General features: G+C 43.9%; 2 protein-coding genes across 4 annotated transcripts; one reads left to right on the top strand and one right to left on the bottom strand.

Moving 5' to 3' along the window:
- The first annotated feature begins 266 nt into the window (after nucleotides 1-266).
- On the top strand, nucleotides 267-14,518 carry LOC5508992 (F-box/WD repeat-containing protein 7). Of its 3 annotated transcripts, XM_048724769.1 has the most exons (11): nucleotides 640-805; nucleotides 1,460-1,496; nucleotides 2,266-2,840; nucleotides 7,856-7,977; nucleotides 8,306-8,392; nucleotides 10,229-10,309; nucleotides 11,213-11,301; nucleotides 11,939-12,158; nucleotides 12,312-12,434; nucleotides 13,351-13,534; nucleotides 13,692-14,518. In XM_048724769.1, the coding sequence occupies exons 3-11, from the start codon at nucleotides 2,305-2,307 to the stop codon at nucleotides 13,873-13,875; spliced, it is 1,626 nt and encodes a 541-aa protein (XP_048580726.1). In that variant the 5' UTR covers nucleotides 640-805; nucleotides 1,460-1,496; nucleotides 2,266-2,304; the 3' UTR covers nucleotides 13,876-14,518. The 3 variants fall into 3 exon arrangements, with proteins under 3 accessions (XP_048580725.1, XP_048580726.1, XP_048580724.1); XM_048724768.1 differs by lacking the exons at nucleotides 640-805; nucleotides 1,460-1,496 and adding an exon at nucleotides 267-401; XM_048724767.1 differs by lacking the exon at nucleotides 1,460-1,496.
- A 201-nt stretch (nucleotides 14,519-14,719) lies between these two features.
- LOC5508998 lies at nucleotides 14,720-16,416 on the bottom strand. The gene has a single exon (XM_001629490.3). It carries the CDS (start codon nucleotides 16,376-16,378, stop codon nucleotides 15,224-15,226), a length of 1,155 nt encoding a protein of 384 aa, XP_001629540.2. The 5' UTR covers nucleotides 16,379-16,416; the 3' UTR covers nucleotides 14,720-15,223.
- Between the last annotated feature and the right edge of the window lie 581 nt (nucleotides 16,417-16,997).

Raw genomic sequence — 16,997 nt, forward strand, 5'->3', positions numbered from 1 at the left:
TTGGAGTGGAATGCCTCTCTCTGTGGGAGCTGTGTTGCGTCGAGCTTGCTGAGGCGAATCTCGGGCCGTACAGATTCTAATAGGTCATTTATAAACAGGTTGAAGAGGACTGGTTAAAGGACAGTACCCTGGGGGACACCCGATGTCACCCGCGACCAGCTTGACTTTGCCCCATTGACACAAACACGCTGGTACCGCCTACACAAAAAGGCATCAATCCATTTCAAGGTTTGGCCACCGTTCGTGGGGGACGCTGTCGAGGCCTTAGCGAAGTCTAACACAAAGACGTCAGTTTGTAAACCACGGTCCAAGGCTAAGGCCCAATAATTGATGACGAAACACAGTTGTGTCACACAACTGCGCTTTTTCCTGAAGGCATGCTGGCGGTCAGACAAGATCTGGTGAGCTTCTAGTTGTTGACTTATGTGCGAGCACACAATGTTCTAGTCTGTATTTTTGTCTGTATTTTTGTTTTATTTCAAGCTACCCATGCGCTTTTAGGAAAAATTGAATTGAAAAGATGGCTGCTTTACGGGTTTTCCCTGTACTACTTTCTCTTATATGCCATTCACATAGAATAGACACGCAGTTGTTAGCAGGTAAGACACGGACGATAAGTGGGATTTGGCACTCTACTCTCGCGGGTACCCTGTGTCTAGTTCCAGCTCCCCTCTTTGGACGTGGCACAGATATGGCTGAATCCATCGCTCTCTCTACCGACATCAGAAAACTTCGAAAAAAGCTTAGACAAATTGAAAACCTGGAACAGCTGGAGAGAGAACTTTCAGACCAAGAATATGTGAAAGTATGAAGTAGCTAATAATCGGTTTGAGAGCGCAAGATCTAAAATTCTAGTTGTTTATTTTCTTTTAGCTTCACAAGTCCATTGAGCTTGTGATACACAGACTTCATACATAGCACACTCTAGGCCCCTCTAGCAAAATATGTGTTGAAATAATATCACATACACCTATTTCAACGTTGCCAGTGCAAATGGTCATTGACAAATGGCAGTTCTACGACCGAATGGATCCCAAAATATTTGTTCTAAATTCAGAAAAATATAATAAATAGAACATATGACTATCCATTTAGGAGTAATATAATTTAAACATATGGTTCGACATCGCTTGAGTTTATTTATCACCTTTATTTTTACAAATAATTGCTACCAATAAACACCTTTTGGTCGTAGAACCGCCATTTGGCAATATTGCCATTTGCCGTTTGCACTGACAACCTTTATTGAAATAGGTGTATATTTAGGAGCGGTAAATAAGAATTCAGATTTAGAATTTTTGACTCTGCAATTTTTGACATACAATGTCATACCTGGCGATAGGTGGTCATTTGACGATAATGTATATTGAGTGAGAGTGAAGTTCAAAGTATACATCTACCAACCTATTACGACCAAGGGAAAAAGTAACAGGGAACTTTTTTTCTCTATTTTCTACAGAAATTGACAGTTTCTGCAAGACTGTGCTCAGAGTCTGGTAACTTAGCTTTTATTAAATGACGATTTTGTTAAATAAAGTGTTAGGCAGTGAAAATGTTCTTAATCTCAATTCCCAATTTTTTCTTACATTTTTTGTATGTTTGTATACTATATAGTAATTCACAAGACCACGGTTATATGAAAGAGCACAAAAATATATCAGATTACAGTTAAAATTGCAAAAATTGTAGATTAAAATGCAATTTACATGGAAAGGACTACCAAATTCCTTTATGATTGATTGATGTTTGAAGGATGGACATCAGTTTTGTGTGTTTGAGAAGAAGCTTTTACAAATTAGATAATGATTGAGTATTTCTTTTTAAAAATTAGATTAGGCATTCAAAGAGAGTAAAAATCTTTAAAACAGTAACCAGCTTAACAGTTTAGTTGACATTTTGTTTGCTCTAGATTGAAAATAAGATGATTTAAGCCATACAGAAGGCCATCCCTGTGATGGAACATATTATCTGTATTTCTTAAAAGGTTGATAATTGATATGTTTAGCATTAAGGTGACCTGAAAAAAAGTTCAAAGCAAGTTGAAGCACCACAAGGCTAGGCAGACTTTTAGCTTTGTCTCACACAATACACACAACTCAGATATTGTGCTACTTGACTGATTGAATTATTAACCTAGTTTTCCTCTGTTGATAAGTGCTAATGCTACAATATGGAATCTGTTTTTGCAAGAGGGAGCAGTCACCATAAAAAAACATTTATGGTACTATTGGCACAGTATTTGATGATTTGATATATGTGACACAGATCTCCTGCAAAGATGACATACGGTCTGAGCTACAAAGGATGGTAGCGGGGCGTGATAAGCTGCAAAAAGAAGCAAAGAAAATGGCTGAATCTCTTAAAGTAAAAAAACATGAAGTATCTGAAGAAAAGCCCTCAACAAGTGATGCAGATAAAGGTGAAATTGGTGGTGCTATGATAGGTGTTCCACCTATATCAAGTCCAGGTCCTGGAAACCCAGGTGAAGATGTCCAGTCATCACTACAAGCATTAACATCAAAACATACATCAATAAAGTCATCACCATCATCAGCAGACTCATCATCATCATCGTCAACAATAGTGTCATCAGTGACAGCACCTGCTACATCATCATCAACAGCAGTAACTGCATCAACAACAGCAGGAGCAACAGTGAAAGAAGAACAGTTACCAAAAGTGACTTCATCACAGCCTATTTCTCAGCCAAGAAGCTCTTCAGTTTCACCCAAGCATTCAACTGTATGGAGAGATGCCAAATTCAGTGTGACTCTACTTGAGGGACATAACGATATGGTTTGTGCAGTGGACTGCTGGGAATCCCTCATCATCTCTGGAAGGTAAGCTTGTCAGCTTGTCTAAGTTACTCAAAGTAGAAGTAGGGGCATGGGTAGAAGTAGGGGCATGGGTAGAAGTAGGGTCATGGGTAGAGGTAGGGTCATGTGTAGGGGCATGGATAGAGGTAGGGGCATGGGTAGGAGTAGGGGCATGGGTAGGGGCATGGGTAGAGGCATCGGTAGGGGCATGGGTAGAGGTAGGGGCATGGGTAGGGGTAGAGGCATGAGTAGGGGTTGGTGGCATAGGTAGGGGCATGGGTAGGGGCATGGGTTGGGGCATAGGTAGGGGTAGGGGCATGGGTAGGGGTAGGGGCATGGGTAGGGGTAGAGGTAGGGGCATGGGTAGAGGTAGGGGCATGGGTAGAGGTAGGGGCATGGGTAGGGGTAGGGGCATGGGTAGGGGTAGAGGTAGGGGCATGGGTAGAGGTAGGGGCATGGGTAGAGGTAGGGGCATGGGTAGAGGTAGGGCTCATGGGTAGAGGTAGAGGTAGGGGTAGAGGTAGGGGCATGGGTAGAGGTAGGGGCATGGGTAGAGGTAGGGGCATGGGTAGAGGTAGGGGCATGGGTAGAGGTAGGGGCATGGGTAGAGGTAGGGGCATGGGTAGAGGTAGGGGCATGGGTAGGGGTAGGGGCATGGGTAGGGGTAGGGGCATGGGTAGAGGTAGGGGCATGGGTAGAGGTAGGGGCATGGGTAGGGGTAGGGGCGTGGGTAGGGGTAGGGGCATGGGTAGAGGTAGGGGTAGGGGCATGGGTAGAGGTAGGGGCATGGGTTGGGGTAGGGGCATGGGTAGAGGTAGGGGCATGGGTAGAGGTAGGGGTAGGGGCATGGGTTGGGGTAGGGGCATCAGTAGAGGTAGGGGCATGGGTAGAGGTAGGGGCATGGGTAGAGGTAGGGGCATGGGTAGAGGTAGGGGTAGAGGTAGGGGCATGGGTAGGGGTAGGGGCATGGGTAGAGGTAGGGGCATGGGTAGAGGTAGGGGCATGGGTTGGGGTAGGGGCATGGGTAGAGGTAGGGGCATGGGTAGGGGCATGGGTAGGGGTAGGGGCATGGGTAGAGGTAGGGGCATGGGTAGGGGAATGGGTAGGGGTAGGAGCATGGGTAGAGGTAGGGGCATGGGTAGAGGTAGGGGTAGAGGTAGGGGCATGGGTAGAGGTAGGGGCATGGGTAGGGGTAGGGGCGTGGGTAGGGGTAGGGGCATGGGTAGAGGTAGGGGCATGGGTAGGGGCATGGGTTGGGGTAGGGGTAGGGGCATGGGTAGAGGTAGGGGCATGGGTTGGGGTAGGGGCATGGGTAGAGGTAGGGGCATGGGTAGAGGTAGGGGTAGGGGCATGGGTTGGGGTAGGGGCATCAGTAGAGGTAGGGGCATGGGTAGAGGTAGGGGCATGGGTAGAGGTAGGGGCATGGGTAGAGGTAGGGGTAGAGGTAGGGGCATGGGTAGGGGTAGGGGCATGGGTAGAGGTAGGGGCATGGGTTGGGGTAGGGGCATGGGTAGAGGTAGGGGCATGGGTAGGGGCATGGGTAGGGGTAGGGGCATGGGTAGAGGTAGGGGCATGGGTAGAGGTAGGGGCATGGGTAGAGGTAGGGGCATGGGTTGGGGTAGGGGCATGGGTAGAGGTAGGGGCATAGGTAGAGGTAGGGGTAGAGGTAGGGGCATGGGTAGAGGTAGGGGCATGGGTAGAGGTAGGGGCATGGGTAGGGGAATGGGTAGGGGTAGGAGCATGGGTAAAGGTAGGGGCATGGGTAGAGGTAGGGGTAGAGGTAGGGGCATGGGTAGGGGTAGGGGTAGGGGCATGGGTAGAGGTAGGGGCATTGGTAGAGGTAGGGGCATGGGTAGAGGTAGGGGCATGGGTAGAGGTAGGGGCATGGGTAGAGGTAGGGGCATGGGTTGGGGTAGGGGCATGGGTAGAGGTAGGGGCATAGGTAGAGGTAGGGGTAGAGGTAGGGGCATGGGTAGAGGTAGGGGCATGGGTAGAGGTAGGGGCATGGGTAGGGGAATGGGTAGGGGTAGGAGCATGGGTAAAGGTAGGGGCATGGGTAGAGGTAGGGGTAGAGGTAGGGGCATGGGTAGGGGTAGGGGTAGGGGCATGGGTAGAGGTAGGGGCATTGGTAGAGGTAGGGGCATGGGTAGGGGTAGGGGCATGGGTAGGGGTAGGGTCATGGGTAGAGGTAGGGGCATGGGTAGAGGTAGGGGCATGGGTTGGGGTAGGGGCATGGGTAGAGGTAGGGGCATAGGTAGAGGTAGGGGTAGAGGTAGGGGCATGGGTAGGGGAATGGGTAGGGGTAGGAGCATGGGTAAAGGTAGGGGCATGGGTAGAGGTAGGGGTAGAGGTAGGGGCATGGGTAGGGGTAGGGGTAGGGGCATGGGTAGAGGTAGGGGCATGGGTTGAGGTAGGGGCATGGGTAGAGGTAGGGGCATGGGTAGAGGTAGGGGCATGGGTAGGGGTAGGGGCGTGGGTAGGGGTAGGGGCATGGGTAGAGGTAGGGGCATGGGTAGAAGTAGTGGCATGGGTAGGGGTAGGGGCATGGGTAGGGGCAATATACCTTTAGAGGAGAAGAGGAATGTCCTTTTTGGCAGCCTTTTCACATCAATCACATTAAATTTATTTGGCAGCCCAAAATGTGCGGCTTAAAACGCTTGGTCCCTCCACCCCTCCCCCCCCCTAGATGTGCTACTGTATGAGGAATTTTTACTGTAGCAAGCTTGGCGTTATTTATGTTGGTGTTTTAGGCTTTCTCTTTATTAAGGTTGACCGTATTTTGGTCATTACTGGTCATCAGTAATCAGTAAACATCAGTAATCCCATTTCCATGCTATTTTACATGTGCTTTGTTTAATAACTGAAATAATGTAATAACTAAGGCAAAATGTAATCTTCACGCGAAATAAAATAACTTTCAACGCAAAATGTAATCTTAAAGCGAAATGTAATAACTTTCAAAGCCAAATGAAATAAATTTTTAAGGCGAAATGTAATAGCTTTTCAACGCAAAATTCAAGTCGCACTGTTTTTAGTTTCAGTTCAGTTTTCAGTTTATTGTTTTGTCACTTAATACATTTTTTTAAATAAAGATAATTATAATAATTTACATAGTGTGACAAGGAGGACCGTAAGAAACCGCAAGGCTTATACGAGACGGACCTCCTAAATATTTCATTAAACGATCCTAACGTTTGTTAAAATTTTATTATTTGTTAAAATTTCATCATTTTCTTAATATTAATAGAACTTTAAACTATTAGTCAATAGATCAAGTTATTACATTTTGCGTTCTTACATTACGCGTTAAATATTTTATTACATTTTGCGTTGAAAGTTATTACATTTTGCGGCGTAACAGGGGGTCGGTGCTAAAAATATATTTTTTAATTAACGTATTGTTTTAGAGCAGGAATCGTAATACCGGGATTACGCCTGACATCACAGTTTTGCATCTTTTTTTTGTTTGTTTTTTTTGTTTTTTTAGTTCAGTTTCAGTTTCTTACGTCTTTAAAATGAGACTTTTAAATGTTTTTTTTCTCTTAGAAAACGTGAATGGGATCGACTATATTATAAAACCATATTATTCCTGGTTTTCGTACAGTAACCCAGACATTAATACCTTGGTCGTGGAAGTAAAAAAGGGGCCTTTCTTTCCGATGTGATCGTGTTTCCTCGAGAACTATTCCCTCTTTATTTTTCTTGACTTTGTATGCGTGTCGAATTTTATGCAGTTCAAGCCAAAAGTTTCCCCGATATGACACCGATAAAACAACACCGATATAACACCGGTAAAACAACACCGATATAACACCGATAAAACAACATCGATATAACACCGATAAAACAACACCGATATAACACCGATAAAACAACACCGATAAAACAACACCGATAAAACAACACCGATATAACAACACCGATATAACAACACCGATATAACACCGATATAACAACACCGATATAACACCGATAAAACAACACTGATATAACACCGATAAAACAACACCGATATAACACCGCAGGGCAGGTCTTACACATTGCGGCAATCCACAGGCATCCCAAATATTAAATATTCATTAAACTCGTGCATGGGGCTTTGAAGGACTGGAGGCCCACAAGCCTGTGTCCCTTGCGGTTAGAGGACGTAGAAGGCGTTAAGTGCATCCACGGCTCCAGTCGAAAAGATCGGGAGAAATCGTATTTTTGTTATGTGGTAGATTCTCACCGGAATGAGACTCAGGCACGAAAGTCCTGCAGGTAACATTTTGAACGATTTATAATTGTTATAATTTTATTTATAAACTTCACGCATCGCTAAGAGTCTCCCTGCTCACATCACGTGGGATTTTCGCTATCGTTATTTCATACTTCTGTTAAGTCGTGTTTTAGTTGCATCGCTCTGGCATTTTATGCTGGTATTTTTTCCGTATGCTGGTATATCTCCTGGCTGTACCGTATCGCGCGCTGGATTCGGGCCACATGTTAGCTCATCAATCTTTCATATTTCGCTAAATGGTGACTGGTATTTTTAATGCAAGGCTAGGAACACCGCGCTGTTTGCTCAGCTCCGTCAGAACTAATTATAAAAATGCGTTTTTCAGATAATTGCAGTTGAATCATGACTAAAAAAATTATAACTCTATTTTACAATTTTTTTTTAGCATCAGAAATGCTAACCTATTCGCCTATGCAATTTTTCGCTATTTCTCTATCGATAAATTTGAAATTACTAAATTCTCGCGAATTTTAAAAAGAATGTATTATCTTTAACTTTCACGATTTTTTAAACTTGGTAATGATTTTAACTGCAACGCTAGTCGATCTAAGAGCATTTTAACAAGTTACTGTCTGAGCATTTGCCACTCACAGTATTTTATTAAGCGATATGAATTTTTCGATCAATTGTGAAATAATATGAAGCTTGAAACTAGCGGCCACATCTCGGTCATACTCTATGTCTTTCTAGTCAGGATACCATGTTGAAGCTCTGCTTGATATTAGCGCTCACATCTCGGTCATACTCTATCTCTTTCTAGTCGGGATACCATGCTGAAGCTCTGGGACGGCGACACCGGACGTGAGATACGAAGCATGGGCGGTCACACAGGCACCGTGACTTCCGCTCGGCTCATACCATATATGGAGACTACATCAAACGGTGAGTGACGGCCGTTTGGTCATGTGGAATCTACGTGAAATGAACATTTGCGTCTTATATCACTGGTGGGTTGTATACCATATACATAGAGAGGAACTAGATATGTTTGTCTGCCTTTTTGTCGCTTTGGGCGGGAAGGTGTGGCTCTTTGAAAAACTGACCCATTGTAGATTTTCCTTTTTTTTTTTTTGGGGGGGGGGGATGTAGCATTGCCTCTGTCTCCCATCCCAACGCCTCCAATGCTATCGTAGTGAATCGTAGATGGAGAACCAGTTATTGCTCAATGTAACGTATAAGCGGCGTAACCTTGGTGACCATCTTGTTGTAGATATCCCGTCCGTGTCAAGCCTGAGCCAGCACTTGGCCGTCACAGGGTCCAAGGACTGCTCTATTCGTCTGTGGTCCCTTAACGACGGTATGTATTGCTATCACACAACACTACACACACACACACTACACACACTATGAGGCAGCAGTTGGCCGTCACAGGGTCCAAGGACTGCTCTATTCGTCTGTGGTCCCTTATTGACGGTACGTATTGCTATCACACAACACTACACACTACATAAAATCTACACATACAGCATACCGTACAGCCCCGCGGGCGTGATAATGTACCGGCTAACCAAGTCAGCCTATGCCCCTACATCACTTAATATGGCCCTCTATCCGCATATCGCTATCGCAGAGAAATCTAGTTGCAGACTAAAATGTCCGTTTGAGGGTGGGGAGGGTGTTGTCAACAAATCCGCTTGACAACTTTTTAAGGCCGATTTAGACAGCACATTTTAGTCGTATGCGACATGTCTGAATTACATGCTAAAACTTTCGTAGTCGAGCATCGTAGCGGAGTCGTAGGTTGAATTACACTCTACGACTCGAATTGTAGAAGTGTCGCATACAACTAAATCGTGCTGGGCTTAAATTCTTTAGAGAGTAGGGCTCTACTGAACAATCTCAGTGAGGTTAAAAGGCAAGCATGATAGGATTGGTTCGAATCTGCATCAACACTGCGGAGTTTTAAAAGGGTCAAAAAGCGGCATTGATGCACAGAGCAGCGATTCTTAGTGTACTCCATATATTTTCTGTACTGTACGTTCACATACACAACCGCGTGACAGGACCAAAAACCAAACAAAGACTTCGGCTCATAACTCATAACTCATAACTATGACGTAGCTTAGACATTTGTTGGCTTGTATTCCCTGTAGTCCAATTGTTTTTATGGTCGCTGCTTGAAAATATAGCTGGAAGTGCTCGCAATATATTGCAGTCTTTGCCGGTGCTCGAATGATCGCCGTCTGAAAATGATGCTCACAAGTAACGTGGTATCTGGCATGCTTGGTGGCTTACCTTTATAAGCATTAACACGAAGACCAATGTCGAATATAGTGAGACTTATTATCATGACGTAGAGCAAAAAAATAATAATAACATAGAATGGAGAGCCCCAAACCAACATTTTACTAGCTTTATAAAAAGCTATTATAAAATGATAAAAGGGAGCAAGTGTCCTCATAATACAGGCTCTGTCTATGGCCGGCGGAGAGACAAGCATTTGTGCGCCTAGTACACCGTCACGTGTTTGTCCCACTCGACATCAGACCACGCCACCATAATTCCATAACAAGGTAACAACCCATCAGGGTCAGTGCTTTAGTACGCGTTAAGTCTCGCAATTTATTGCGCATATCTCCCGGCAAACAAAACAAGTATTCTCCAGAGAGATAAATTAGCGTGCATGACCAACACTGGGCCAGTCGGATAAATGGTTCAGGGATTAAGCGCCCAGCAGAGCGTGCGTTACGAAACAGAGTTGAAAACGGCGGTCACGGGGTTGTAGTTCCACGCAAGCAAAAATACAGCGTTTAGAGCGAGAATCAACTCAAAACGGAGAGCTGTACCTTCAGCCTCCTTTGGAAAATATGGGTGAGGAATTATTTATTAAGCAACACACGGAAATACCAATATGACAAGAGATTCAGTACTGGTATTGCGAATTACGTATTGAATGTGTTTAGATTACTACCTATGTAGACATACATTTTACTACTCCAGTTTGTTTACTAACACGTTTTTTAACGTCTCTAGTTTTGAGCTTCCGCATATTCATTTAGTACTCTGTTAGAAAAATCTGTAAAAAATAACCAATTAACTTACATACTCAAATTTATTCAATGAACACTAGCGTAGTGTAATGAAAGTGTTCGCTTTACGAGTTGTTTTGATTTCCTCTCCGTTCTCTCACAAGGTCAATTGAGGCGTTCCATCTACACGTTCTCGCCTGTGGAATGCCTCGACTATCACAAGGGCTGGACGGCGTCGGGATCCGGTCAGTTCGTTACACGATAATGTTTATTCTGGGATTCGCTTATTTGGGGCCCTTCAAGTAGAACGAGTGTTTATTTGCGTTTGCTGTGAATGGCACCACACCGACGGCGTTTGTACGTTTTGATGTACATTGTCTTAGTTCAAGTGCTATGTCGATGAGGATATCACCGATCTCTGTATGTCTATTTGTTTGATTAAATAACCCCTCACTCGGTTTTAATAGTTAACAGTTTTAGGTAATGTCGCACGGTAGTCTCTATTCAGTCGTGTCGTGTTTTAGAATCTCGGGGGTGCGAAGGGGGCGTGTACATAGGCGAACCCGTGGGAGTAGGGGTAGGGGCTGTTTGACATAACATCGAAATAAACTCTCCTTCGTTATTGCTTATCATTGAAAATACAACGGTTGATTCGCAAGGAAACTTCAAAATAACAATCTAAGAATGAAGGCTGATATGTTATTGACGATATCTGATTTAAAACATTTTGGTTACTCGCTTGAATAAGCCGATGTAAATTGATGCTTTGTGAGACTCGTTATTGAGCGGGAGCATAAAATGGCGGCGTGATTGGCCTTTTTCAAAAGAACTTTAAACGGACAAATGAAGTACTTCAGTCTAAGGACATGATTTTATAAAAATTTATCTTTAGACTTTGGATTATATTTTAGAGTAAACGTGTTTTAGACTTTTAAATTAATACAACCTAAAATAGGAGCTTCCCTGTTTTACTGTTTGAAATGTCTTTTTTTTACATGTTTTGTTTCATTTTATACGTCTTGCCTTCTTGTCTCAAGTAAGGATCTGTTAGGTCTGATTTATAAATGGTTTATTTTAGGCAATGCTTTGTAAGTAGAAGTTGTGAGATTCTCTAATCACCCTACTTTTATCATTGTATTTCACTTCAGAGGGCGGGAAGGTCGAGTTGTGGGATATGGACACAGGGGAAAACGTACGATCCATCACATGCTATGATGACCAAGTTACCGCCATAAAGGTGTTTATTTGTTTGGTTATTTGTTCGTTTAATTTGTTTGTTTTGTTTTCTGCAACTCAAACATATTTAGCAACATTGAGCAATTGACTAATTTAATGAAAATTAGGATTTTAACGGGAAGTGAAATAGAAAACAAAGGCTTAGAAGGTGTTTTGTTGATTGCCAAAATCCTCTTGGCAATGCTGCTTTATTGCTCATGCGCACGCCAAATGACATTTTAAAAGTCCGTCGTTCAAAAGTCAAATGCGCAGTATCTACTGAATAGCAGACAAGAAAATAAGCAGGGTCGACAATTATCGTAAAGACATCAAGGGGGGATTTCTTTCCTTAAAAGCCTGGAAACTATGAAAGTCAAAGTAAAATTTTATTATTTTTCGTTTTGTAACTTAAATTCAGTCACTGAATTTAATGATGAGATACGAACATAAAAACACAAATGCATAAAGCATAGTAACTAATCAAGTTCTAAAAAATGGAAGGAGATCTTTGTTAGAAAACAAAATTTATTAGATCTATTTAGTGCATAAGTTTGATTGCCTTACTCATTTTTTACCTGTCCAAAAAAGTCATCAATATGAAACCCTGGTTATGCGGGCTCTCTCGTTTCCCTGTGAGTAAGCCCCCCTGTGTCTGTTAGTTTGAGGATGGGAGAATCATCAGCGGATCCGCATCTGGCATCGTCAAGATCTGGGATGTTCGGGACGGATCGCTAACGCCTGTATTCGACTCGAGCAAGGCAGAATTTTCCGAAGGAGTATCGATTAAGAGACGACACATTCGCTGCCTGGCGTCTTATGGTGACCGCGTGTACTGGGGCGACAGCGGTGTCAACATCAAAGCACTGGACATCAGCTCGGGTGAGTCAAACTTGATTGACATGCATGATGATGTAATATTACGTCATGGTTAAAGCTTGTAGGCCCTCAAACATGCTGCCAGTAATTAAACCTGAAGAAGTCTAATTAAGTTCTTTAGAGGAAATCTAACTTATGTCGCTGTGTTCCCCCCAGGGAGGGTCCGTAAGATTAGGAACCACTTGGATGACTTTGGCAGCACGAACGCCATGGTCGCGACAAGCACGTGCCTTGTCAGCGCAGGGTACGACATCGACCGCGGGAACAGCTACCTCAATGGTAAGATGACCAGCTACCTCAATGGTGAGATGACCAGCTACCTCAATAGTGAGCTGACTAGCTACCTTAATGGTAAGATGACCAGCTACCTCAATGGTAAGCTGACTAGCTACCTTAATGGTAAAATGACCAGGTACCTCAATGGTAAGATGACCAGCTACCTCAATGGTAAGCTGACTAGCTACCTCAATGGTAAGATGACCAGGTACCTCAATGGTAAGAATACCAGCTACCTCAATGGTAAGATGACCAGGTACCTCAATGGTAAGATGACCAGCTACCTCAATGGTGAGCTGACTAGCTACCTTAATGGTAAGATGACCAGCTACCTCGATGGTAAGCTAACTAGCTACCTTAATGGTAAGATGACCAGGTACCTCAATGGTAAGATGACCAGCTACCTCAATGGTAAGCTGAATAGCTACCTCAATGGTAAGATGACCAGCTACCTCAATGATAAGATGACCAGCTACCTCAATGGTAAGATAACCAGCTACCTCAATGGTAAGATGACCAGCTATCTTAATGGTAAGATGACCAGCTACCTCAATATTAAGACAACCAGGTCTTTCAATCTCGTCTCTTTCCCCATGACTTCTCGTCACCTTTCATCTTCTCCTACTCCTCCTGTTTCTATGTTTATTGTGTTATCGTTCCTGCTTTTGTTCTGCTTCCTTTTCATCTTCCTTTTGTTGTAGTTCTTTCTCTTGTTTTTTTTTATTCATTCTATCGCCCGCCTTCTTTTCTTTGTCTTTTACCTCGTTGAATTTTTCTCTTCATTTCCTATTTACTTTCAACCTTTATTTCTGCCTCGTTATTGTCCATTTCACCTAATTGTTACATTCTTCCAACCCTTTCCTTGTATTCATGGCCCTTCAACACCTTTTCATATCACTATGTTAACCGTGTTATGCAGTGCGCAGTCTCCCTGGCGAGGAATACCTAGCCACCTTAGATGACGAAGACACGGGTTGTGTCACGTGTCTAGCCCGAAGTCACGTGACTCGTGAAGGAGCCACTCTACAGCGGTTGTGTACTGGGGGTGCAGAACTCAAATTATGGTCACAGCATCCGGCCGGAAGGATAAAAAAGCGAGCAAGGTCAGTAAACGACTTCCCACGATTCAACAGGTTCTCACACTGCCCAAGAGACGAAAGCACGAGGACCACTCGTCGCTACTCTTTGTTCGGGACCTAGGGCGAGCTCGCCGCCTACTTGTCTCACGGCAAAGACTTACTAGCCCATCTTTCTCATCAGGTCTGAGTCTATGGAACCATTTGTCGCGTCCAAACAAATCCGTCGCTACGGCCTCCCCGATCAGACGGACACGGAGAGCAGCGAAGACGAGAGCGACGACGAGTATGGTGGGACAGACGACGGAGATGACGCCGAGGACACCGAAGACACAGGAGCCGTAAAATCATGGTGTACCATTTGCTAGCAAGCGCGTATTGATTGAAAACTAAGATTAATCGATTGTGCGTCGGCTCAGCGAGTATTAGAAAGCTGTATAACAAACAGGAAGTTCGCAGCTTTAAACTACGAAGGCTTTTTTAATGTACGAAGCGGCATGCAGAAGTTGGGATAACACAGGATGCCCGGGAATGGAAAATAAATCTAATTTCTGGTGAAAAGAAAAGGCAGGTTGAAAAGGGGTAATTTCTTCGGGAAATCATCTACCACTTTTCGTTTTTTTTTATTTTTGAGATATATATGCGTTTGAAACAACGCTGATTTTTGTTTAAATCGTTGCAAATAATTAACAATTTTTTTTAAAAATTAAAAAAAGTGCGAAGAAAATTGAAGCCAGACGAAAGAGTTTGGACATGTGCGAGATATGACTGTGAGCATTCCCACATGACATAAGTTATCTTTGAACGTGTTTCAAACACTGTGGTGTGACATAAGTAATCTTTGAACGTGTTTCAAACACTGTGGTGTGACATAAGTTATCTTTGAACGTGTTTCAAACACTGTGGTGTGACACTTGTAAGAAATGTTTGTATATAGTATGACATCATTAAGAGAAGTTCAATCGAGATCTATTATAGAATATTATAAACATTAAATTTATTACTCTCTTCTCTTTGCCTTCCAGTCTTTGTATACTTTTCAGGGGTGGGTCTAACAAATAATCTTGAGCCGAAGATGCGTGACAAAATGACAAAAATAACTCGATTGATGATATTTCAGGGAGCTAGAGGAGAGTGGTTGGCCGACTAGGTACAGCTGTATCTTGTTAGCCAAAACCAGGTGCCCCTCGCTTCTGATTGAGAAGACTGGAATTAAACGGTAGACTTCTTTTAATTCAATTATATTGTTTACACTCAAAGCACCGCTTAGCAGGCTACGACTAGTCTAGCGTCACTGACACTAAACGAATAAATTTAACTATTATCCATAAATCCCGATTATTATTATCTATCAATTTTCTACTTAAAGATATGAACACCTTCCACGACCGGCAAAGCTAGACGGGGGAGGGGGACTCCATAAAAGTAGACGGGGGGAAGGGGGGTATTTTTAGGATAACATTTTACCAAATGCTTTCTTCAAAATTCTTTCTATTCTGGTATCGCCTTTTGGGTCCTCACGCCAATGTATCCATAGAATGACCCATTGGCGTGAGGATCCAAAAGGGAATATCAGTATCGAAGAATCTTTGATAACAACAGGACTTGAAGGCTAGTTGACAGTCCTTTTTAAAGTTCCAGAAAAGAGAGGCGCTCGATGGTGGTGATCGTAATAAAATTCATGGATACTGAATAAGTGTTTATTTTTAGTGCTTGTCAGTTCCCAAAAGCTTCAGCATAGTGCCACAAAGTCAAAACGAACCCGCCCCAAGCATCACCTCGAAACTGGTACAGCACTGGCTGGGGTTGACCTGGCTGTGGCTGGTCGTCCGGAGCAGGCATTCGCATGAAGTCACGGTAACGACGTAGCGCCTCGTCTTGTTGCAGTTGTTCCCGTTGTTGCTGCTGCCAGTTGTAATACCCACCCCCTATCAAACCACCGCAGAAGGCTCCTAGCCCTAAACCAAAGCCAATTGCCACCCCAACCGGTCCAGCTGCCGCCCCGGCCGCCGCAGCCCCCAAAACCCCTCCAACACCCATGCCAATCTGGGCACCAGGATTAGCGAGAAGAGCCAGAGAGACCCAGGTGTAGATGACACCAAACGCGAATAGGATCATCTCCACGATGCTGCGCATGAGATAAACAAGATTCTCTACGTATTGCGTTTCGTGGATGTGCTCCAGTATTTCTCTCAAAATGTCCATCACAGGTGGGAGGGCGAGTCGACAGTTATCAAAGATGGGATTCAACACTGCATTGGTGATCAGCATAAAGTTACGGATGTTCAACCAGACTTCATTCATGATTTTCGGACACTCCTTTAGGATGCGAGGCATTTGGGAATTTTTTCGAATCGAGAAGAAATACGCGCGATCCATCATCCATATTAGCGACGTGTAACCCTCGAAATCATCGTTTCGAGCGTTAAAGTCAACATCGACCTTGCTTTTGCTGCAAAGTTCTTTAACATGTTGCCTGAGCCTTTCTTGGTGGAGCGAACACAAGTAGAGATCTTCTTTGCAGCCTCGCTTAGCTGCCCTTGGCTTGGTTTCTTTACAACCCGCCATTCTACATTGAATATCATTTTGCGCGTAGAAGTTTGGGTCGAACTGCGGCAAAGCGATGGCATGGCTTTCTATAGTTTGAGCAGACGTGCGAAGCGTCAATCGCTTCTTTAACTTCGCTCCTCCAAAGACCGACCAGGCGTCCTTGAGGTAGACTTGCTTTGCCGGCTTCGGTTGGATTTTCCCTTCGAATTTGTCGGTCAGGTATTTCTCCCATTGCTGCACTTTGGTCTCTGTGACCGTCTTCGTAAGTCGAATTCGCGTAGTTTTCTGCGCACTCGAGGTCGAAGATAGATAGAAAGTCATGATTAACGCAGAGTTGTGCTGTGTATAAATTACTGGCGATCTAAAGCGTAACTTATATTGGCCGATCCGGGGGAATCCCCCACCACTTAGAGTTCCGTTATTTCCACGAACTGGGAAAATTCCCTTGTTATTCCACTCGTCGACGCTTACAGTGTTTTTATCATAGTTATAGCCATGCTGACTCTATATTTTCGCTTCAGTTTTCCATTTCCGTTCATACAACAAACTAAAAGCACTCGGATGAATTCAGGGATAATCAGATAAATAATTCTTCCGCTGTTTGGTTGTAATAGTGCCCATATAGTTTTGCCAAAATTAGATCATCATAACCGGGTAAGTCCCGAAACACTTACATCATTTTGTTTTGAGTCTGTTCGGCTTATGGTATTGTCTATTTAAGGAGTACCAGAAGTATTCTTTTAGCAAGTTTAAATATAATATTTTCACTGTTTACACAATTTTCGGGTTCACTTTGTGTGTCTCCCATAGCTGTCGTTGTTTGTCTGTGTAGCAGCTTAGGGAAAATTCCCGCGCTATTGATTATCCTAATACCTAGACGGGTTGACCCCTGCTGTCAGGCGGCACTGTTGCAGAATAAATATTCTGAACCGACAGAATC

This window comes from Nematostella vectensis, chromosome 3 (genome assembly GCF_932526225.1).
Source record: "Nematostella vectensis chromosome 3, jaNemVect1.1, whole genome shotgun sequence".
NCBI classification, from domain to species: Eukaryota; Metazoa; Cnidaria; class Anthozoa; order Actiniaria; family Edwardsiidae; genus Nematostella; species Nematostella vectensis.

Bases quoted from the DNA above. Each gene is read 5' to 3' on its own strand.
- LOC5508992 (XM_048724767.1), top strand. From the start codon at position 692: ATGGCTGAATCCATCGCTCTCTCTACCGACATCAGAAAACTTCGAAAA. The intron at 11,302-11,938 runs GTGTTTATTTGT...TGTGTCTGTTAG, and splicing joins ACCAAGTTACCGCCATAAAG to TTTGAGGATGGGAGAATCAT. The intron at 12,159-12,311 runs GTGAGTCAAACT...TGTTCCCCCCAG, and splicing joins AGCACTGGACATCAGCTCGG to GGAGGGTCCGTAAGATTAGG.
- LOC5508998 (XM_001629490.3), bottom strand. From the start codon at position 16,378: ATGACTTTCTATCTATCTTCGACCTCGAGTGCGCAGAAAACTACGCGA.